General features: G+C 43.4%; 1 protein-coding gene across 4 annotated transcripts in view; it reads right to left on the bottom strand.

The window, feature by feature from the left end:
• Nucleotides 1-761: 761 nt before the first annotated feature.
• Nucleotides 762-24022, bottom strand: part of Znf507 (zinc finger protein 507) — a 29958-nt gene continuing 6697 nt past the window's right edge. For 3 of the 4 annotated variants that reach the window (XM_076932355.1, XM_034505720.2, XM_076932348.1), the window contains 5 exons: nt 20998-23096; nt 19355-19469; nt 15389-15503; nt 5725-5859; nt 762-5614 (listed from right to left, as the gene is read on the bottom strand). In XM_076932355.1, the coding sequence (XP_076788470.1) occupies nt 5248-5614; nt 5725-5859; nt 15389-15503; nt 19355-19469; nt 20998-23094 (2829 nt within the window). In that variant the 5' untranslated portion in view covers nt 23095-23096 and the 3' untranslated portion in view covers nt 762-5247. The remainder of the gene's footprint in view (nt 5615-5724; nt 5860-15388; nt 15504-19354; nt 19470-20997; nt 23097-24022) is intronic. The other variant, XM_076932357.1, reaches the window with a different exon arrangement.

Consider the following 24022-nt stretch of genomic DNA (forward strand, 5'->3'; position numbering starts at 1 on the left):
TCTGAACACCCCAGGGAAACAGCTTGCTTTATATATAACATGTTTCATTCTCTGGTGGCTGTAAGATCAGATTTCAGCATTGTTTCATTGCCCAGGGCTCAGTGACTGTACCAGACAGTAAACATGTGGCCTCTGTGGGTCATACAATCTGTCACTCAAACACAGAAATACGGTTGTACTTTCAGATAATAGCTGGTAAAAACTACAAAAAAAGAGAAATGGTGACGTGGCTGAGATTCAATGGGACTATTTCTGAAAGTAAGTGGCAAGCTAGGTTTGAAATGGAGGCCACAGTCTGCCAGTCTCTCCTCTATACAAGTACTGCTTAAGGGAAACAATGTAAGCCATTATGTACTTTAGAAGTTTCTAATAATCACATTAGTGTGTGCTATGGTTTGGATATAAAGTGGTCACAAAGGCACCCGTCTTAGGTTTGGCTGTGAACTTTTGGGGACTGAGGTTAACATCAGCCAGAAAGTCAGGCATGAATTAATCGTTTGATGCCACTATCAGGAGGTGGGGCCTGGTTGGAGGGAGCAGCTCCTGCCTATGCCCTGGGTTAAGTCTCTATTTTGTCACCTGTCTGTCCCTTCTCACTGCTTCCTAGCCACCATGAGCTATGCTGTCTGGTTTACCTGTTCCTACTGTAAGATCCTGCCTCACTGCAGATGAGCTTGGCATGACACCATGAGCCAAGTCAACCTAAGAGGTTTTTTTTTAAAGGCATTCTGCTACAGCAATAAAAAGCTAACACAAGGTGCAATGACTTTTACATGTTTTATTTAACTCAATATAGCCAAAATATTTTAACACATTGTCAATATCTAGAACTACTGAGATGCTTTACATTTCTTTTTGTACTAAATCTTTGTAATGGTTCTATCTTACACTTAGAACACAAGTCCCATCTCAAGTGCTCAGAATTCATGTGGCTATGGCTGTCACATGGGACCCCTTGATTTGGATCTAGGTTCTCCCATGCTGTGATTTATACAACTAACTTGTCATGGCACAGTGTTGAGATCTGGTCCTTGAGAGAAGAGACAGGACTGTATCACCCTACAGAGAACAGTCCAAGAGGCTACAGTTATCAAGGAGAATTTTTTGTTTTGAGTCACTTCTAGCTGGGAGGGCCTGGGATCCTAGGGCACAAACTGGTATAACCAAACCACTTAGAGCACCTGTGGCCTCTGCAAGTAAGAGATTGTTTGGTGATAGACCCCAAGAGGATCACAGTATAAGCAACTTTGTAGTTACTGGCCTTCTGCAGAGTTCTGATTACAGGAAGGAGCTGGCACCCGCTCCTGGTCAGCACTGAAAGCATTTCCATGTGTGATGTGGATGCTAAAGAGCTGTTTAACAGGGAAGAAGGCCCAGAACCTGTAATAATGCTTGTGAGACATACTCATGATGATCTAGTGATAGCTCAGCAAGTTAACAGAGCCCAATAGTAAACCCCAACCAACTCTTGGGAAGCTTTCAATGATTTAAATCCACGTTTCTAAATCAATAAACCCAAAATATGAATGGACATGCACTGTTAATGAAACTTAGAAACAAGTGTTTTTAACAAAAAATTTATTACCAAAATACAATATTTAAGTCAATACGTGACAAACTCCTGTAAAGCAAAATAAATTACTCCAATTTTAGACAGTTCTTCTGAAAATTAAGAGGTGCAGAGAGCTGGCTACACTCTTCTAACAGGTGGCCTGTTCTACCACAAACAAGGCTTGCAGTTTGATGTGCAAAGGAACATAACCAAATGCCAATTATCCAGTTTTAATGAATTGTCAGAATCAACTGCTGCGTTTTTACATGGTGTTCCAGAAGTTTCTTTACTTGGGCTACAAAAGCAAAGCCATAGTGTTACACACACAATACTTATTTCTTTAAAAAAAAAAAAAATACATGTCTTTATGCCCATGAATGTCAAACTCAAGTTTCTATTAAATATATTTATAGCCTATTACTTTGAGCACCTTGCTGCACAATTAAAAAAACGGATTAAATAAGGGCTTATGAAACTGAGAAACAGAGAAGCTTGCTCATCTCTGTCCAGCTAACTACGCTGCAGAGATGTGATGTAAACATGATGCTCACGTTTGTTCTGTAATTACAAAGCCACCAATGGTAATCTCAAACAGGACGGAGAGGTCCAGGGTCGAAGCTTCAGCTGGTGTCGCTGCGTATGGTCGAGCCACAGATGAAGTGAATGAGCACATGGCTGACAGGCCAGTGAGGGCACCTGCCAGAGTCTTATGATCACAGCAAGGGACAAAATGATATTTATAAAGATCACAACTGCCACCTCTCCATCTTATGTTTACTGAATGCAATAAATGTTTTTAAAGCAGTATTCCCCATTTGCTCTTAGAAGCGCAGATAGTCAGAGCAGGAGACAAAAATCAGGGTTTCCCATGCCAAAGCTTAGAGCAGTGGTCAGTACCCTCCTCTGACCAGTGACCTCAACTGGGTAAGAATCTCCCCAGTGATGACAACCATACACACATGCTTCTGTTATTCTGAATCTTGCTTCTTGGTAGAGACTTGCTGTAAAATGCTACAGAATGTGCAGGGTACAGACTCTCTGTCCCTTGTCCAGGCCCGAGAGCTCATAGGAACAGATGACAGAGTGGAGGCTTTGAACCTTTGGGTTATTAGTTTTTCCCTGCAGGGTGGGGGAAAGTTTACACTCATGATTGCAATCGTGTTGATTTGAAGGAACTCAGAAGAATCTTTTGAAGAGCCATCCTGCTGAAATGGTAGGATGTTTTGGGTTAAAAAATTACTATATATATTTTTTTAACCAATTGTAGGAAATTAAAGCCACAGAAAGTTCACTGAAGGCTATTACTCTTTAGACTAACAGCAAAATGAAAACCAGATCTAGTGGGGACATCAGGAATGGGTGATAAAAATGGAAACATGAAATTTTTTGCACTTGACATTAAATGTGAATGTTTTAATTGTGAAAATATGAGAAAATTCATCTAAGTCCATATAGAGTAAATTCAGGGGAATTGAATTAGTATCTATAAATTCACTTTCTTATTAAAATCCATATATCAGAAATGAATTAACTTTCACACATAAATTAAGCCTACCTTGGCCAGGTGTGATGTTTATCGCCTTTAATCCTAGCACTTGGGAGGCTGAGGCAGGTGGATTTCTGAGTTTGAGGCCAGCCTCGTCTTCATAGTGAGTTCTAGGTCAGCCAGGGCTATACAGAAAGATTCTTCTCTCAGACTCCCCCCAAAAGCTACCCAAAATCAGAGAGTGGCAAAATTGTAGTCAATTTTCTCTAAATAGTATCATCAAAATTAATGGTAGAAAAACATAAAAGAAATCAGAAAGTGTTTCCACATGCCTGGCCCCATGCTATAGCTCCCAACACGATGTCAAAGTTAGTAACCTATTTTTTGAACACCTCACCTTGGAACACAAGCTGTAAAGCTTGTGAACACTCACCAACTGTCCTTCCATGAGCTGCCCAACTCTGGGTGTGTAAACACCACCTACATTAACAGCACCGCAAAGTCAGTTTTAACGGACAGTAAGTGATCAGAACTACACAAACAGCACCCTGTTTGCCTCAGCCTCAGAAGTAATGATGGCACAAACCATGGGACTAATGAGGTCACGTCTGTGTGATGCCAACTTTAGCACAAATATACTGAGTTAGTTTCTCAGTATATTTTCTTGCACACTAACAAATGAACTCTTTTAGAAATATACTAGCTACTTGCCAAATGGTGTTTCTAACAAGAAATTGCTTTTGTTGTTTGTTTTCTTGTGGCTAGATGTACATCAGAACTCAACTGCTACGCATATCTCCAGGTTTTCAAAGTTCTCACCAAAATTCCATTTAGACAATTTTTTGTTAGTGTTTTGCCTGAATTATGTCTGTGTACCACATGTGTGCTTGGTGCCTGATGAGGTCAGAGTGTATCAGATTCCCCAGAACTGTCTGTAAGCCACATATGGTCACTGGGAGTCAAACCTGGATCCTGAGAAAGAGCAGCCAATGCTCTTAACTGCTGAGCCATCCCTCCAGTCCTTTTAAAACTTATTTTGTTTTTTTTTTGAGACAGGATCTCATTTTGAAGCCTTAGCTAGCCTGGAACTTGCTATGTAGACAAGGCTAGCCTCAAACTCTGAAATCCACTTGTCTGCCTCCTGACTATGTGAAGCACACACTTAAGTCTCTTATTAAGACAGACTTAAGTTTTACCACCCTTCAGTCATCTGGGTTGTTCTGTTAACTGTAACTAACCTCATAAACTCCAAGTAGAGAAAACCCTAACAGCTGTGCTGCTTTGGAGGCACCTGACTTTCAGCTTTCATTCTCTAAGTGATCTTTTTAACCTCATGAGGCCCAGTTCTGCTAACCCAGGTTGGCCGAGAACCTGCAAGCCCCTGCTCAGAACACCTGTGGATTTTAGCCTGCACCGCCACACCCAGCCTCCCCAAAGCTTCTTGGCTCTCAAGCTACGTGTGCTTAAGTAAGCAGGTGAGCACCTAGCTCAAGGACAGGTGATGCAGTAGCAGTCCCCGACCTCCTCTTGAGGAGGCTGTCAGACAACTGCTGGCAGTGGCGGTGAAGGTGTGTGTAGCTGTGTAACTGGAGGAGTGGGCTCAGTTTGTTCATGTTGACCTCTGAGAAGTCACCCATTTCTGTGAACCTGAGATTTGGTTTGAGTTTTGTATGGAGTCACTGTGAATTTGAAACAATAATTTACTTCCCAAATGTTTATAATCCAGGAGTGATTTGAGTATCTCTCTCCTTTTTTAGGGAGTAAAGGACCATACCCTATATTGAGTCTGTGACAAATCCCTATCAACACAAGGAAAAGATTATGAAGCCCATTCCTCAGCCTCACTGCTCTCTGGAGACAGTGGAAGTCACCCTTCCTCTCCCTCCTGCCCATCCTGGCGACAGTGGGAACTCCCCTTTCCCATTTGCCACTTTCCTCATCAGAGCCACGGCCACTGTAGAGCTGAACCAGTGTGGCTTGGCAGAGCCTTTTCAACTCATCTGCTTGCAGATTCTGGACTATGGTAACTTTCAATAATAAACGGTGACACTAAGCAGGGGCACCAGAGGCTCACACAGGGTCACAGCTCTGTGTCCTTACTCAAGCACCGAAGTGTCAGCCACACCACCTGCTTCCTCCATGCCTAGTGAGCTCGTGATGGCACTGAGGTTGACCTGCAGTTCAGAGAGTGCCCCCCACATGCTTCTAGCTAGTTGGCATTCAGGGCTGTGCTGTGGTCCTTGTTCAGGATGATGCTGACAATCTCCCCCTCATGTTCCTTCATGTGATCCAGGAGGCTCTCCTTGCTAGTTGACTCAAAGCCGCAGATGCAGCAGCAGAAAAGCAACACGCAGTACTCGGTGCCTGGTGTGGCCAGGCTGCAGCTCCTTCCTGAGACATCAGAGCTGCTGCCCGTGGGGTTCAGTTTCTCAAGCTCGCTGGCATCGACGACTTCACCAGGCAGCTGGGAAGTGAGCTCTGAGGACGACACCAAGTTTTCTGGACTGTTTGTGGTAGGGCCAGTTCTCTCTTCACTGCTGGTTAAGAGCGGTTTCCCATGGGATTTCCCCAGAACTCTTATAAAAACAGAACACATCAGACTTTCAGTGGGTTTTGCTGTGGAGCTAGGAGATGCTCCCTACCTCGCTCTGTACCGAGCCATCAAGTGAAGGGTGGGATGACGTACCTGCCGCTTTGTGAGATTGCATCATTGATGGCCTTGTTAACTTGCTCGTAGTTGTAGTTCTGGTCACTTGCATGTTTCCACATGTGTGACTTCAAGGAAGGGGGGTGGCTGCACACATACCCACACAAGGAGCACCTGGAAGACAGGCACCAGGGAAATCACAACCATCTCACAACACTAGTGAAAATTCAGGGTGGTTTTATGCAAGAGCCACCTTTCCTGGGTAGGTGCTTCTCCGAGGCAAATGGAGACAACCACAGAAAACCCCGACTGGACACATTTACGTTCTAGCCCCTGCACCTATGGCTCAGGGAACACCGCCCAAGAGAGGGAGGGAAGACTAAGAGCCATAATATCAGGAAGTCTAGGGAAACAGTCTCCTAGACAGACAATTCCAGGCAACTACTGACTGCCAAGAAGGGGAGACTCAGCCTCTCCAGTGCTCCACTGCAGGGTGGTCAGGCCTGTGAACTTGTCTACTCAGTTCTCTCCTATACCCATGAGGGAGGCAGGGCTGGTCAGACGAGTACCGGGATGGATTAACTCGTATCCTCACTAATCCCAGCTTACCTTTAAGACAACAGTTCTTATACATGTCCTAAAGACTAAGAGTAAGGCCAAGAGCCTCTGACCTTGAGAAACACTAGTTCATTCAACAGTACTAGATATATAAAATATTCTCCTAACCTGGCAACTCTCTGGCAACCTGTGTTCAAATCCTGGGACCAGCAAATGTGGAATGACAAAGCCAACTTTACAAAATGCACACTGACACACGTTCCCATATACATATGTCTCACTCACACACTCATAATAAATTTAAAATTGAGGGTGAATCACTGTCATGGCTTATTTTTACATTTATTTATCGAGGGAGAGACAGATGGGCAGAGAGAGGAGGAAAACTGTGGGGGGTGGTGAAGCGGGGGGGGGGGAGCATGAATACGAATATGCAGGCAGGTATGTGCATGCCTTGGCACAGGGTAAAGAACAACTTCCCTTCCACCATGTGGGATCATACTCAGGCAATTAGGCTTTCCCTCCATTATGTTTGATATATGAGCTGCCCCTGCTGACGGTACTGCTGTGGGGATTGGGTTCAAAGGTTCCAATCTGGCCCCAGTTCTGGCAAACTCTGCTTCCTGGTCCACTGAAGTACTAGCAAGCCAACTCCTGTTCGTGCCTTCCTGGTCAAAAGCAGCTCCCATCACCATGGATTCTACCATGCCATCAGCCCACCAAAATGGAGAGCAGACAGACCCTCTCCCCTAGGTTGGCTCTACCACATGTTTCCTCACAGCAACTAGGAAAGTAACCAACAAGTACCATCACTGTCACAGCCCTCCCACCCCGTGACCTAACTGTGCTCACCTTCTTAGTCTGCTTTTTTTTCACCAATGTGTACCTTCCATGGTCACATGCTCTGCTAAGCCAGACTGTGAAGCACCTGACCCTATTTCAATCCGATCAAATTCCATCAAGTTTCCAGAAAAGGAACTTCTAACAGACTAACAGACCACATCCTCTCATCACGAGGGCACCAATGTCCCACTTCCATCTAGGACAACATCCACTGGGAGAATGGATAGAACAACCAGACAGCAGTGGCCTGGGCACATTCACCCTGGCTTCAGCTGTCACCAGTCTACACTGCTCCTTTAATGGAGCTGCCTGTTGCTGCTGGTGAGAGCCATGAGGACTTCAACTGTGCACATCTGACAAAGTCATCACCCAGACATGAGAAGACAAGCAAACATTCTAATAGTCAACTGCTGGCCAGTCCTGATAATCTGTCAGTAAGCCATGGCTGGCTTAAAGCCCTGGAATGACATAACCAACCACTTTCTATGCTGATCATGACACCCCATCCACAGCTGCATAAAACATTATTTCTTCCTGATGAAGAAGAATGCTGTCATCAAGAGAAAGCCAATGCAGAGACCTTGGGCTTCTCATGTCGTGGCTAAAAAATAAATTACAATTATCTTACAGGCTCTTCATTGTTAAAATAAATTAACAGTTTTCCCTACTAGCCACTTAGTTCCCATCAGCAATGATTAATTAATCTGAGGCTAATTATTTATTATTAAATGCCTGGGCTATAAGCTTTGGCTCATTCCATGACTAGCTCTTATTTAACCATTTAATCTATTGTAACCAACTTGATTGGTTGCCTCTCTTTCTGTCCCGCCCCATTTCTTCCTTTTTGTATCCTCAGTGTCTCTTGGAGCTCCTCTACCTGCTGGTTTACATCAGTCTCTTCAGTTCATCTCCCATCTTGTCTCCCTTTACTCTCCCCAAGTCTCTCTTTTATATCTTACTATTTTCCAGAATACTCTCTTCCTGTCAATGTCCCACCTCCTATTTTATGCCTCAGTTCATTGGCCACTGGCTTTTTATTGACAGGTGATGCTTAGATTCTCTCTACACTACTTCATCATTATTTCATCACTAGTAAGGCAGTTAATGCAGTTCTATAACCCCACACAAGGGCATGTGCTGGTCCAAACAAATATTTCCTTGACCTGGGCCCTCCCTTGGTTAGCTTCTCAAGTCTGAGTTAACTAAACAACTGCTGTGAGAGGGCCAGGGGAAGATAGGAGAAGCTGACTGCCTTATGATGTATTAGGGAGGCTTGAGTATGCTAGACATTTCAATAGAAATGTTGTCTCTTGAGTTTGTGTCATTACATATAATTCATTCTCTATCCATTTGTTGTTATTATTATTTAGATAGGATCTTTCAATGTTGCTCTGGTTGTGCTGGATGGAATTCACTATGTAGACCAGACTGGCTTCCAATTCAGAGATTAGCCTGCCTCTGTCTCCTGAATGCTGGGATTAAAGGAACATGCCATCATGCCTGGCTCACTTTCTTATTTTAGATTGATTTTATTGTTTTTGTGCATGGGTGCACCAGTGTATGCCTAGTATCCACAAAAGTCAGAAGAAGGTATATGATCTTCTGGTACTGGACTCGGAGACAGCTAGCTCTAAGCTACCATGTAAGTGCTGGATAGGCCTGTGTCCTCTCCAAAAGTAGCCAGTGCTCTTAACTCCTGAGCCAATTCTCCAGCTCTCACCAGGCAGTGGTGGCGCACGCCTTTAATCCCAGCACTTGGGAGGCAGACGCAGGCGGATTTCTGAGTTTGAGGCCAGCCTGGTCTACAGAGTGAGTTCCAGGACAGCCAGGCCTACACAGAGAAACCCTGTCTCGAAAAACCAAAAAAAGAAAGAAAGAAAGAAAGAAAGAAAGAAAGAAAGAAAGAAAGAAAGAAAGAGAGGGAGGGAGGGAGGGAGGGAGGGAGGGAGGGAGGAAGGACTGGAAAAATGGTGATTTAAGTTATGCAGTAAGCCTGAGATGCCTTTAAAAGCTCCTGCCATTGTGGGAACAAGTTCCTTCAGCTCTTCCTTTCAAAACCTCCACCATCCATACCACTGTTCAGATTAAATTATGTAGTAACCAGTGTTCTTTAAAATCAACCCATGCCTCTAAAATGTGAACTCTCTCCACTAAGCCAACAGCACTGATTTATGATGCAGCATCTACAGATGAAAGCGGATGTAAGTCTAACTGTGATGGCAGGGATGGAATGTGGCTTTGAAGTCATAGATGACAGCATGGCGTGCCCTCTATAGCCACAGGTGGAAGACATTTGGAAAAACCACTTCATCTGCACTAAATCTGCACATGTTCTTCCTTCAGTATCCCTTAAACAATACCCACTGAGCCAGCACTGACGCTGTTAGATATTACCATCTAGAGTTGCTTGACACACAAAGGAGCATGTACACAGGCTATGTGCAAACACTGTTACGTGACACGAGGAACATGATATGCAGACTTGGGCACCCGTGGACATATTCCTGCTGAAGTGCAGCCAACAGAGTACCAACCACAGACTGGTGAGAGAGCCTTGGGCAAACGAAACCCCAGCTTCTGCTAACCTCCAGCTTCTAACCTTTCCTGCAGAAGACCCAGACCCACCATATGGAATGTACTCTTTCCTCATTCCTGACCCAGAATCCCTGAGCACAGAGACTGCTGTCTCACACTACTGCCTCAAGGATGTAGCCCAGGCAGGAAGGCCCACTGAAGCAAGGGTTCAAGTTGTGTCTCGTGCGTGTCTTGGGCAAAGGCACATCATGTATCCCAGCCTACCACCTGCCTCTGAAAACTGACACCAGGCTGATGTGAGCACTCATTTGAAGACCTCAGCACATGGCTTGGCCAAGAGTTCTCAAACACACCACTCATCACTGCTAACACTGACCACAGTGCCTGACCCTGCCATAAGGCCACTCTGTTATTATCAATGCCAGAAATCTGAAGGCTTTTTCCTTCCCACTGTTGTTTTCAATGCTTTATTTTTACTTCTGTACCATTACTTGGATTCCAGAGAAAAATCAAAGCAACTTTCAGAATTAAATACATAATAGCCCTAGGTACAAATGAACAAATCTGTCCATACAGAACTAGAATTTCTGTACAGCAGGTATCAGGGAAGCCATTGCACAGGACAGTGTCAACAGTGCACAAAGGACTTCCATGCAGAACAAAGATGAAGTCCTGCATATGACCAAGGACAGGCAAACAGCCCACCACACTAATACACAGCAGCTCTCATATCAGAGACCAGTGCACTTTCCACCCGCACAGCACTAAGGAGGGCAGGAGCTCACATTACCACTCCTGGCAGCTACTGACACTTGAAATGGGCTTATGTGTACCTCAAACAAGCCAAGCAATGTTTAAGATGGAATTATTCATAACAAGAAAGAAGAACTGGTACCAATCCAAGATCTTATAATAGTATCTTAGTTCGGGTTTCACTGCTGTAAAGAGACACCATGACCATAGCAACTCTTATAATGGACAACGTTTAATTGGGGGCTGGCATACGGGTTGAAGTTCAGTTCATTATCATTATGGCAGGAAGCATGGCAGCATCTAGGCAGGTATGGTGCTGGAGGAGCTGACAGTTCTACCTCTTGTTCTGAAGGCAGCTAGGATGAGGGTCTTAAAGCCACTCACGTCCAAAATGACACACTTCCTCCAACAAGGCCACATCCACTCCAACAAGGCTCCGCCTCCTAAAAGTACCATTCCCTGGGCCAAGCATATACAAACTACCACGAATAGAATGAGTAAATAATCATTGTTTGGTAGCTCCAGGGGTCAAACCCAGGGTTTTGTGCACATAGGTAAGCACCCTACCTCTGAACTACACCCCCAGTTATGTATGATAGTCTTACAACAGAATGCAATATAGAAATGAAATTGATTAGCACACACAGAGTTAGGAGTAAAAAAGACACAAAATTCTATGTACCATATGGTTCTATTTCTACTGAGTCTGAAAACCACAAAACTAATTTATGATTCTACAGTCAAAACAGTGCTTGTGGAAAAGAGTCGAGGACACTTGATGAAAGAAGGACGAAGAAGGGCGTGCTGTCAAAAGCTGGACAAGATCTGTATCATTTCTAGGATGTATGCATGTTACATTCAATTAAAAAGTTGATTTAAGACATTTGGAAGACAGAAGAGGAGAGATGGGGAGAGAAGTAGAAGGGACAGAAGAGGGAGGGAGGAGAGGGAGACAGAGAGATAAGAAACTTAAGGAAAGGGGCTGAAGATAGTTCACAGTTGAAAGCACTGGTTATTCTTCCATAGGCCTGAGTTCAATTCTCAGCACCCATGTGGTACCTTTCTAATTCTAGCCCTAGGGGATCGGACTCCCTAGTCTGGCCTCCATGGGCACTGAACATATATGGTGCACGGACATAAATATAGGCAAAACATCCAGACGTATTAAAGAGAGAGAGAGAGAGAGAGAGAGAGAGAGAGAGAGAGAGAGAGAGAGAGAGAGAGAGAGAAGGAACCTGACAATCAAACTTAGTGTTTAGATCTTATAAGGTTCCTGCTATGAGCAAACTAATGTTTATGGGAAAAATCTATCCTTTTTTTTTGATACAGTAGTATACAATTTAGCATATATATTTCAGCAGTTCTTTAAAAAGGCACAGTAATACTGACACGCATTTATTTTCAATGGCAGTAAACCAGAGCCATTTTGTAAATGAGCAGAACTGAGGCATATTAGAAACTGTCAGCCTTTACTGAATATCTAGTATGTTACACGGGGACTCAGAATTTAGCTCAAACCCTGTTAAGAGGGAGGGTTTGGACTGAAGCCCTGGACTAACTGCTGCACAGGCAGAGCTCACATATGACAGGTACCTGCGGATCACACAGGCAGGCTAGGACGGGTTGGAACAGCAACAGAGAAAGGCCAAAAAACAAGCAAAGATGTTGCCACTGCAGGAAAGCCTTTACACCAGAGGCTGCTCAAACACATCAAGAGCCTTCTGTGCATTTGTACAAAGACCATCTAGAGGACATCTTGCTCTATGAAAATTTATTACATTTTTCTTAAGAGAAAACAAAGTAATAATCAGAAATATGTACAATGTGGACTCTGAGGACAAGCTCAAACACTGCAATAAAGGAACTAGATTGCTTATGAAATAAGTCAGAAAGGACTACTGTGATCCTCATTAAAACCAGACACCAAGAAAGTGTGCTTACCAGCCCAGCGAGCCACAGACTATACCAATGGAGACAAAGTCCTGCATTTGAGTACATAAACCCACGGGTCAGGACAGGACATTCACTGAGACAAAAAACTGACAGTGGCAAGGCCAGAAAGCAAGACAAAGGAGACATAAGAAGGCACTAGGACAGCTGTGACTCTCCTTTAAGTCTTTATTTTAAGCAAGCAGAGCATCCTGAAGATGCCAACGGCAGTAGCTGTGAGCCTAATCTACTCAGGAGAAAGCCTCCTCTACAGAGTCAGGCAGAAGAGACTCAGATTGCATTATCTGTTCTGTGCATATATTCTACATAAGACTTAAATCAAAACAAAACCCACCTATGTTTCATATACACCTTATATGTATAGCCGAGGGTGTTTTTGTTTGGCATTTTTTGAGTGTTTCTGTTTGTTCCATCATGCTGTGACAGCTCAGTGAGTTTTAGGTCTTGCCCAGTCCTGCAGATCAGGACCTAGAACTTGTGTCTGAGATGGATAGTGTATATCCATAAGCCCCGTGATGATAAAGATGATGCCTTTTCAGTTAGGAATAACCTAAGGACCTAGTAAAGCACCTGGCACATAGCACTTGCAGCATGTTTCTCAACGAACACACCTAATTCTGGACTCAGAGATGTTTCCTGCCCAAATCATGCATATCTGGTAGGCCTCCTATTACATTTAAAAATAAAGGCACTGAGGCTTAAAGGCAAAGCTTTCTGCTGACAGGAGAGCCAGGGCCTGTCTTTACCATGCTCTCCTAGGTGTTTCCCTGTGTGACCACATGCTCACCCCAGCTACCAGTCCTCACTTAGAATGTTCAGCACTGAAACTATCAGTAATGAATGGACATCATGTTCTGGTAAAAAAGGCTTTTCTACCTTAAAAATAGAGATATTAAGGCAAATCCAAATGTTTCCCAGAGCTTTAACACCAGCTGATGCACGTGCACACACACACAGAGGCACGCACAACAGAAAAAGAGAGCGCAAGTGTACAAGCACATTTTGGAGCCACATTAAAAATTTTTTTTAATGTGTATGGGTGTTTTGCCTTCAGGTATGTCTGTTCACCGTGTGTGCTTGCTGCTCAACAAGGGCTTTAGATCTCTTAGAACTGGAGTTACTGATAGTTCTGAGCTGTCATGTGGATGCTGGGAACTGAACTTGTGTGTCTGGAAGACCAGCTAGTGTTAACCGCTGAGCCAATTCCTCAGTCCAAGGATCAAGTCTGTGAGGTTTTCATTTTGATCTCAGTCTCTTAAGCTGGGTCATGACACCATATGCGGCTGGATTACTCAATGTAAACACTGTGGCAGCAGCAAGGGGTTTCTGAGCACACAACAATGAAATAGTCATTCGAGCCTGTAAGGAACCTGAGCCATTTCTAGCAGGCTTCAGTGCAGCCTTCGCTCTCCACACACCGCATGCACACCCTGTCCTGGTGAAGTCAGGAAGTACCGATGAATGCTGCCTGATGCATGCCAGCTGAAACCTGAGACTACATGATGTTATGAATTGCAGTGGTTTTTTTTCCTCTACCTGCAAAGCTTTCTGCTCTTGTAGACATGCAGTTTCATTACAGAAAATACAGACTTAATTTTTCTTTTTGAGACATGATTTCATGTAGCCCATGCTGGCCTCAAACTCCACATGGAGCCGGGGATGATGACCTTGACTTCTGACCCACTTGCCTCTAACTTTCAATTGCCACTGCTCTGTCCATGCCACCACTCCCGGTTTATACAACAATAAGCATTGACAATGGGACTTCCTGCTTGCAAGGTAAGCAAACAACACACTGAGCTACATTCCCAGTCCCAGCATATAGTTATCAAATCCTTGTATCTTTAGATTGTGCTGTGCTATGTGGTTTGATTTTAAAAATTGCTGCTTGAGAAACTGACTTGAGTTACATTTAAAAAAAAAAATCCTTCAATGAATTTTGGCTTGGGATATAGATAGAATTTCCCAAAGTTCCTGAAATAGCTCCAAACATACTTGTGCTATTTTGTACTAAGTATTCACGTGAAATGATGTTCTTAGCTTTGAGGATTATAGAATCAAAATATTGATCGGCTCTGAAAAATGCTGAAGATGATCCTTGTTCTTCAGTTTTAATTGCTCAATGAAGGTATAATTCCTTATGTAAATAAGTACATTTATCTCATTAACATTGCTTCTGTCTTTAATAAATGGTAAAATATACAAATACCAAATAATGTTTAGTGTAAGTTTCTTTGTGAATATCAGTAAATGTTTGATTGTATGCCTATTTATATGCCCACATATCTGGAGCTGTATAAAATGTCTCAGCTAAAAAGAGGTCACGAATAGAGAAAGTTAAAACCATGATTTGGATTAATGGAGCAATCTGTCCACACTCATGTGCATCACACCTAAAGTGGTTAAACCAGGGGGAAAGCTGCTTTGCTAACAGGCTCACATTCATGGCCTTATGGACAGTGCTGGGCATGTCTTTATGATGGGTGGACAAACTCTGAAAATGTCCACCTTGTTATTGTAAGTAGTGTTTTACCCTTGGGTGGCAAAGTTTATTAAACAGTACTCACTGCTTAGCAGCTGATTCTGTCTGGCTATGAATACACCTTATTTTCTCTAAATACACACGAGACAGACAGAATTTGCTTTTGTAACAAAACTCTATCAAATGATACTGTTCAAACCACAGAAAACAAACTTTTCATAGGTGTGTTTATGGCCTTCATGCCTTTGCTGGCATGTGCAGAATACAACCTTTACATCACGGTGACGAGCTCTGCAGCACCGGAAACTGCTGTGATAATTTATACTCAAGGGAAACGAGAGCATAAAACTGGTGGACACAGATATCTTCCAGCATTCCTAGTGTCTCAAAATGTCCGCTGAACTGAGACTCATGCTTAATGTTTCTTAACAAACTTAAATGAGATTTAGGAAACCAGTATGTGACCATTTTTTAGTTTTAAACATGTGTTTCAACCATACACTTCAAACTATTTCTAAAGTATACCTTTATCATAAAATATTCCAATATTAGCATCAGAATGCTGGAGTCAATCACACTTACCTGTATGGCTTATCTGAGTTGTGGACTCGTCTGTGGTTTCTGACACCGACGTATGTTGTACTCGTGTAATCACACACGTCACACCTATACTGTTTCTGTGTCGAAGACTTGTTCCCTTCAAGGAAAGAGGTATAGAGGCATGATTTGGTAAGACTCACATGGGAGCATTTACACCTCATCATGAGAGAGTAATTATGACACTACGATACTACAAGGCAAGATTTTAATCAAGGCTCTCTCACAGTATAATTAACACATTTTAAGCAGCTCCCTACACTTTCTTGCACTCAGACCATCTGCAAGCATGAGCTGACCACATCATCTGACCTGTAAACATGGGCAGGTTGGGCTGGTTCTATGTAACCAGGTTCCAGGTTCTACCGTAGAATGAACTTGCCCCCAGCTGTTGTGCTGACTGCTAATTTAGCAGCTAAGTTAACCAAGATACACTGTGAACTTGAAAGGTGTTATTCTAATCAGTAATGGTTACAGTGTCTTAAAGAAACATTTACTTGCCAACAAGCTAAAATAATAAAGTATTATCAAGTGTGGCTAGAGACTGGAGAGATGGCTCAGTGGTCAAAAGCACTGATTAGTTTTGCAGGGACCCAGGTTCCAAGTACCTACAATAGTCTATGACCTGAGTTCCAGGGATCCATGTCTTTTTCTTGCCTCTACGGGCACTGCACTCATGTAGTACAGATCTATACATTCATAGAGCAAAACAGTGATCTACATAAAACAAAAATAAACTGTGGTCACGAGTCATACACAGCAAGCTACATACAAAACCTCTGACGTTTTTACCATGTAGGTTTGCTTGGTTTACTGCTGAATGTCAGCCATCAATTAAACTAAGGAGGAAATGAAATCGCCAATTCTGAAGAGTTCTACAATTCAGCACAGCCACACTTAATGGGCTAATGGGTTAGGCTGGGGGAGGGACAAAGACCGAATACATAGCTTTCCTCATGTGCAGCAAACCCAAGTCCAGTGACACAGGATACAGGCCCGTTTCTAGCTCATTCTGCAAATGAGTAGTTCACATAAGCCCTAGGGCTCTATCATAAGCACTGTCCCTGGAAGACAGCCTGTGCTGTGTGTACTGGTTCCCAGAGCATCCTCACCCTGTGTTACTTTCAGACAGCAGGTAAACATGGAAGCTCAAGGATTAGGCAGAGTGGGAAGAGCTATGTGTTCGGGCAGGAAGCTATCTATGAAGCAAGCCTAGGTGGGAAGGAGTGCACACAGGATCTAAGTAACATCACAGAAGAAAAGAAAACCCACCGTGCAATTTTAACAAAGAAAAATCTTAAGTTAAATTTAAGCTTTCTAAAATTAAAATTTTCTTTGGTTAATAACTATTGCCAGGCAGGACAAAACGTTCCAATTTCCTGGTATAAATCTGTAACATTAATACACTAATCATAATTACAATCTAAGCACTGCTCTTAATTGGTAGGTTAAAAACTTGGACTTGATTAAAAATGGCATTGTTCCAAACATAGTTTTTGGAAAAAAAAAAAAAAACTGAAAAAAAAAAAACAAGGTGTGAAATATTGGATAATTTTGTGTGTGTGTGTGAGAAATATTACAGATCAATGACAACTAATAAAACTGACAGATGGAAAAGCCTAATATAGCACAGAATGAGAGACGGTGCTACTTGAAGCAAATGTTTCCAATAGAATCAATACTGGATTTAAAGTTCAACAACTTGGGCCTAATTTCTGCTTGACCACTGGTATGAGAATGAGCAAATGATGTCAGCTCTCGAGGCCTCATTTGCCTTTTCTACAGACTGGGCAGTAGAGGCCCTTCTCACATGGCTGAAGGAGCCGTGTGCTCTTTCTGCACACTTCGAGCCAGTCTCTGCAGTGCTGGCATTAAAACCCAGAGCTGCACAAATGACAGGTCTCTATGAAAGGACAATTTAAACTTCACAAAGAAACACTGTCTGGAAGTCCAAAAGTGCCATGCCAGGACGTTTGCTGACATCACACCCATTAGTCCACCTCTGATTCCACAAGGGCAGTGACACCCTTTACTGTGCTCCCGGCACCTGGCAAGAGAACCCCCTCAGAATAGGTGAGCCATGACTTTAGCTTGAACAAATTTCCATAGTACTGTCATATCAGTTCTCTGTACTGAAAGCATGCTGGTGTCCACACTATAGCAACAGCAGAGACTGCATGCAGCGACAGTCATGGACTTCCCTTCTTGTTTAATAAGCTTACAGAATAGTTAAAGAGAACTAACTGTTAACAAAACATAAATCACAACGAGATGGAATTAATCAAGTACTCATCCAGGGATGAGTATGCAGGACGAGATCAGCTAGGCCTGCTATACTACGACAGAACAGCAAATACAGCTAAGTGGGGGTTAAAACTAAGATCATGAAAGGGCTAGGGCGGAGCTCAGTTGAAGAATGCTTGCTCAGCATGCACCTACCACTAGCACTGCAAAAGAATCAAGTAAAAACAAAACTCCAAAACCAAACCAAAAAACAAGATGATCATGGCATGCAATTTAAATCTACACATCATTAACCCCAAAGGCAAGCATTTAAGTCACACAGAAAAACTGCAGAGCAGAGGAAGGTGCGAACACCATGATTCTCAAGTGTACATGTTGATGTCTTCACTGAATCTGCTAAAAAACACTGATGACTTTTAAGCCCTTGCTTTCATTGCTGCTGGAGTCAACTGCAGGTGGAGCTACTGAGTTGCACACACTTTATTCCCTCATTAGGATTTATGGGCCAATCATGTCTAATGCTTAATGTCTCCTTTAGAAGGGATATGGAAACATAATGAATTAAAATAAAAAGAGGCATTTAGGGCTATTTTGTAGAAAGGAAACAAAACTGTTTTCGCTCAGCTATCCACCTCGAAAGCAGATGCCATGTCGTAAACTCCTTTTGTTCGGGATGGTTTTACGGGGATGGCATCTGTTTGACAAGGGGATTCTGGTGCTACAGTGGTGTCAAAATCAGTTCCTTCAGAAACATTCTGGAATCAGTTATGCTTTCTGGGGTATAATTTAATGAGACATTATGGTAAAACATTTTACTCTGCAGTTGTTTCTAACTTTAATTCTTAGGAAATCTAAAAAGGAAAGTCACCCCAGTATGTTTTATTTCCCATAAACACTATGTACCACACTGGAGACATTTAAAGCATATCAATTTACGTGAACCAAAGCCAGGAAGCACAGCTTATTACACTCAATCCCTCATTCTCTGGATGTGGCATCCGCCTTTTCATGGGGCTCTAATTAAATCTTTTGATTCTAATATTCCTATTACCAGATACTCAGCCGACTAGTACCTAACTAGTACATAAAAGGTTCCTGTGTGTGTTTAAATAATGCAGATGAAGTCTGGAAGTCATACTTGGAGAAGAGTAAGATCACAGCAGGAAGCCTCAGTTAAGGTTTGAGGTGGGGGTTGCCATCTGCAAAAGCTGTGCCTCAGCAGGCAGGTCATTTGGTGCTGGAGAGGGGGCGGGCAGAGGCTTGTCGTCTGTACTAGCTCCCACCTTCCCAGCTTGCTGGTCCTTTACCTTCCAAGGATCTCTGCTGTAGCCTGGTTCTTACAAACCCCTGCAAATTTTAACTGTAAGATCTATTTGCCTGGTTGTATCAAGTCCTTACTAATTTAGTACTTCTGACCTAGAACTAGATGTAATATACTCTAGTCAATTCTTGAAATTTCCTTAGGAACAAAGGGATGATTCATTCTCACTCACAGTCTAGAAGAGGGAAGATACACACACTTTCCATGACAACGAAGGGCATTTTCACCTCATAAGCTTGTCAGTGCAGCCTGTATTTAACAAGGCACAAGTGAGGATGAAGGTGTGTGTGAACACCATCAGAGTACATTACATGCATTCACAAAAAACGTCCTAATGAAAGCCACCATCCTATGCAGTTCATAGACTAATGAAAATGCACACATACCTTCCTGAACACACTTTCCATCAGCAGCATCACGGGAAATTCTTGGCTCATTTGAAGCTACTGACAAGGTGTTGGGCAGGCAGTGCTGTTCTCTCTCATGATTCCTCAGTTGGCTCTGAAAAAATAAAAATAAAGGAAGAAAATTAACCCATAACTCCCAGCAAATATATCTGCACGGTTACCAGCCAGCCTATGTAAGGGCTGACTGCTTTTGGAACCTTAGGCCTAGAGCCCATTACCAAGGGGGTTCTAGGGAGATTTTATTTTTAACCATCATCTACTCGGCCAGTTGCAGCCAAGTACTTGATTTTTTTAAAAAATTAATATTTTAAAGTCAAATCTACTAAGAGTCACTTGGCATATGTGAAATTTAGAGAAAGATAGACACTAGGTGATCACAATCTCATAGTCTTTCATGTTCTCTGAAGGGAAGCCTGTTTCCTGAGGGAAATATGCCTCAATGGGCATGTTTCCCATACAGAGAGCAGGCCAGAGATGAAGGAGCAGACGGTTAGAGGATAACTTGATATGCCTGCAAACAGAACTTATCCAGCAAACACAGGCATGCTTGTTAACTTATGCCTCTGAGACCAGCTAGACATGTCACAGGAACTATTTCCACCCTAAATCAGGAGGACAGAGGCAGCAAAAGCAACTCTAGATACTCCTGGAACTTGCTATTGGAACCTCTCTGGATATGCTATTTGGAATTTCACGAGAGTGATCCGAGTGCCAATGAACCTCGGACAGAGCAACTTCTGCTCCTTTAAAAAAAAAAAAAAAAAATCACCATCTAGACCCCAACTGTAGGTAATCTGTGAGACCCAGTCTATGCCCCAGATGGCCAGTAAAGATTCATTTCCAATACTTGGCACGCTGAGGGAGATCTAAGGCACTAACAACCTAGGAGGACTGACTACAGGTACCCTTTACAGAGAATAAGAGACATTTTAGCTGGCTGCTGGCTCAATCCTTAAGGTAAATATCTGCCTTGAACGTCCATAGAAGTCCATTCAGATCTTGGCACACAGGAGGGAGCCTAAAACACTGCAAGTTCAAGTTCTGCTTAGGACATTCAGCAAGACTCACACAAAACCAAGGGCTGGGAATGCATTCTGCTGCAGGCAAGCACTTGCCTAGCTGCTGTGCAGTCTTGGGGTTGATCCCTGGCAAAGTCCCTCAAACTGTCCAGCAACAACAAATATGGTGTCATTTCTACTGTGCTGTCCCCCTAGAAGGTCTTACAGCCCACTTCCCCTCTGCAATGACACAAATCACTTTTTGCTGGTTGTGTAGCAGCTGTTACGACTGCAGGAATACTTTGTGTGTGTGTTGATGCATAGTTGGCCTTTTACGTCAAATATGTGCCTATCAGTCTACTCTATGTTGCCTGCCATACACACACATGAAAACATGAAAGCAACAGGTGCTGAGGCTATAAATGACATGGGCATCAGACTAAGGGAAAGTTCTGGACAGCAACCATGGAGATAGCTTTCAGACCTATCTTCAACGTTAATTTGTTGGTGGTATCTGTGGGCAAATTACCGAACTTCTCTGGAACTCATTTTCATTGATATACAAAATGAGGTGGCTGGACTATAGCTATAAAGTCCCTGCCAACCCTTGAGACCGTCGCTCACCTTGTAATGGAAAGATTCTTTGCACTGCTTACACTGGTGTATTCTGGTTTTACAGTGGTTGATCATGTGGCTTTCCAAGTCTTTGCTGTTCTCAGCTATGTGCTCACAGATAGGACACTGGTAAGGCTGCCTCTGCCGATGGACACGCAGGTGCTGCTTGATGTAGCCCCTGTTGCCACTCGAGTAGTTGCACAGGCGGCATCGGTAGGGCCGCTCGGCATCTGGGATGTATTCCACCACGTTGGACCCCAACAAACTCCCATCGCTGTTGGGCTGACACTGGGCATTGTCCTGCAACTCTTTCAGAATGTCATCATCTGACGCACTCTGGTCTGTCCTTTCTCTCAGTTTTTCTATTACGGTAAGAAGGGACATACTGATGCCTGTCTTAACTTGCCCATCTGACAATTCCTGCCTTTCCTCTGGGAGAGCTACCACAGTGGAACTGCTTTGGTTAAAATTTGTTACTCCATCTGTAGAGTTCTTAAGAGGAGACATGATTTTTTTTGAGTATGGTGCCAATGGACCACTGACCTGCCTTTGTCCAGTGTCTGGATCTAAAAGGTTTATGTCCCCATAGTGCCCAAGGCTGGCTCTTGTTAGTTCAGCAGCTCTTATTGGCATGGTGACAAGGGCTTCTGCAGCTAAGGAGTGCAGCCTGAGAGACTCAGAATTTGTCCTTCTCCGTCCTGGTGGGGCATTCTCATCAGGAGGCAGGCCCTTACTTAGCTCACTGTCTTTCTTCTCTGCACTGCTCCAGCCAATGATCAATCCCCCAATATCAACAGTACATTTATCAGCACGGCACAGATTTCCTGCTCCTCCACACCCACTCTGGGCTTCAGCAGGGCTCAGGCTCTTCCCCTCTTCCATTTCAGCATTCATGAGGAAATGTTTTGGTGGGAGGGTTTCTTCAGCACTTGGCAAACGTTCCACAATGACATTCACGTGACCTTTTTTATTTGGGCTACTGCTAATGATTTTCTGTGCTGAAGAGAGCAAACTATCAGCAAACAGATTCTCCTCGGAATCAGACATCACCTCCAGCATTTCTTCCTCATTAGAGTCTAGGGTAACTGCCTGGCTTAGGTGTACTCCCTCCTCTGTGCTCTGTTCTAAAGGAGATGAAGATGATGATGGCTCGGAGCTGCAAATCTGTACTTGGACAGATGGCCCATTGTGGATACTCAGTTCGCTGTCCCCAATAGCAATGACAACTGCATCGACCCCACCAGGTGCAGCAGACACAGAAGAAGCCAGAAGGCCAAGGGGCTCATTTTCATTCTCAAAGATTGGATAGGAGCAGTTGACTTCCCCTGCATGTTTCCAAGCATGTGTCTTTAACATCCGCTGCTGGCCACAGGTGTAGCTACAGAACAAGCACCGATACATGCCGTACTGTTCATATGCATACCACTTCCTCCGTCCCGTCTCTGCTATGGCTCCACTCTGGACAGCATGGGTCTGTGGACTGCCCATGTTCACCGGGATGTCCACCATGGTCTCACTCTTTCTTTCTGTGGCTCCTTGACCTGAGGGGCTGGACCGGGCATGGCTGCTGGCACTGTTCTCGTGCTCACTCACCACATGTGCTTCGAGCTCCTGCTGGCTCCTGGAGGTGGCATGGCACTCTGAGCACATGAGCATCACATCATGCTGCTGCCCATGCTGCTTGACATGTTCTTTCAGCACAGAAAAGGACGGTGACAGGAACTTACAAAGGCTACACTGGTAGGACATAGTCTTCCCATCATTTGAGGCAAAAGTGGAACTTGCCTGTGACATCTCAGCTTTCCTAGCCCCAGCAGCAGGGGACTCGGCTGCTTTAGCTGGAATCTCACAGTTCTCTAGCTTTTCAAGAGAGTGTGGTGTCTCACTTGGACGTGGGCGCTTTTTCCCAATCAGAAGACATTTTTGTGACTTTTCATGTCCCACTATCTTGCTTAACTTCTGGATGACGTGGACTAATGGATCTGCTTTAGCTTTTCTTTGTTGGTCAACTTCAGAGGAAGGGCTGAGGACTCCTTCAGCAGTTAACACAGCCTCCTGTTCTCCAATCTCTTGTACCAACATGGCAATGCTGCTGCTGTCTTCCATATCTGGAGACAATGCACAGCAGAAAGCATGGGTTATGGGATAAACACAGGAAAGTAATATAAGAAAACCAATGTCAACTCTGCTGTCTGACTGAAATGGTTAAATATCTTATCTTCTAAATTGGGAGGTCCCTATCAATGCACTCAACTGTCCTCAATACACTTAAACAACTCAGAATTCCATTTTGAAATACAATCTCCTAGAGACAGATGGAGACCTTGTTCCTCAGGTATGACTTTAACACCTTATCCTACATCCCCACCCTGCCTCCTTGAGATTCTAGAACTAAAGTTCCTTGAATCCCTTGTGATTCTAGAAGTAAAGAGACATGATTCTTTGTTTAAAGAAACCCTTGAGATTCTAGAATCCTTGTTTAAAGAAACTCTTGACATTCTAGAATCTTTGTTTAAAGAATCCCTTGTGATTCTAGAATCTTTGTATAAAGAATCCCTTAAGATTCTAGAACTAAACAGACAAGATTCTTTGTTTAAAGAAACAGCCATCCTCAGGGCCTGTGGAGTCACCTCAAGCTACTGGAAAGCAATAGCCTATGAAGCCAACATGATTTCATACAACTCTGGATAAACTATTTCTTATGCCAAATTTTAACTGTAGATAATGAAAAATCACACTTCTCTGCTTAAATTTTTGAAATTCTGAAAATATATTCACATCCTACTATAAAGAAAACTGAATTTTGGGAAGTACTTTGCAAATGAAAGTAAATAAGAGCAATGGTCGACTTCCTCCTTTCTTTCCTTTGGTTTATGGTCCACCAGATAAACCACAAACTATGCTGTGGCTTTCTAGAGGTTGCATCAGTGGTCAAATGTTCCTCATTCCCATATCGTTTCTCTCCTGAGCAGGGAATGGGGTTAGAGAAGAAAATGCTGCCATTCTGGTTCTGGTTCAGTGCCAGAAAGAGGTC

This window comes from Arvicanthis niloticus, chromosome 1 (assembly GCF_011762505.2).
Source record: "Arvicanthis niloticus isolate mArvNil1 chromosome 1, mArvNil1.pat.X, whole genome shotgun sequence".
In the NCBI taxonomy this organism is placed as follows: domain Eukaryota; kingdom Metazoa; phylum Chordata; class Mammalia; order Rodentia; family Muridae; genus Arvicanthis; species Arvicanthis niloticus.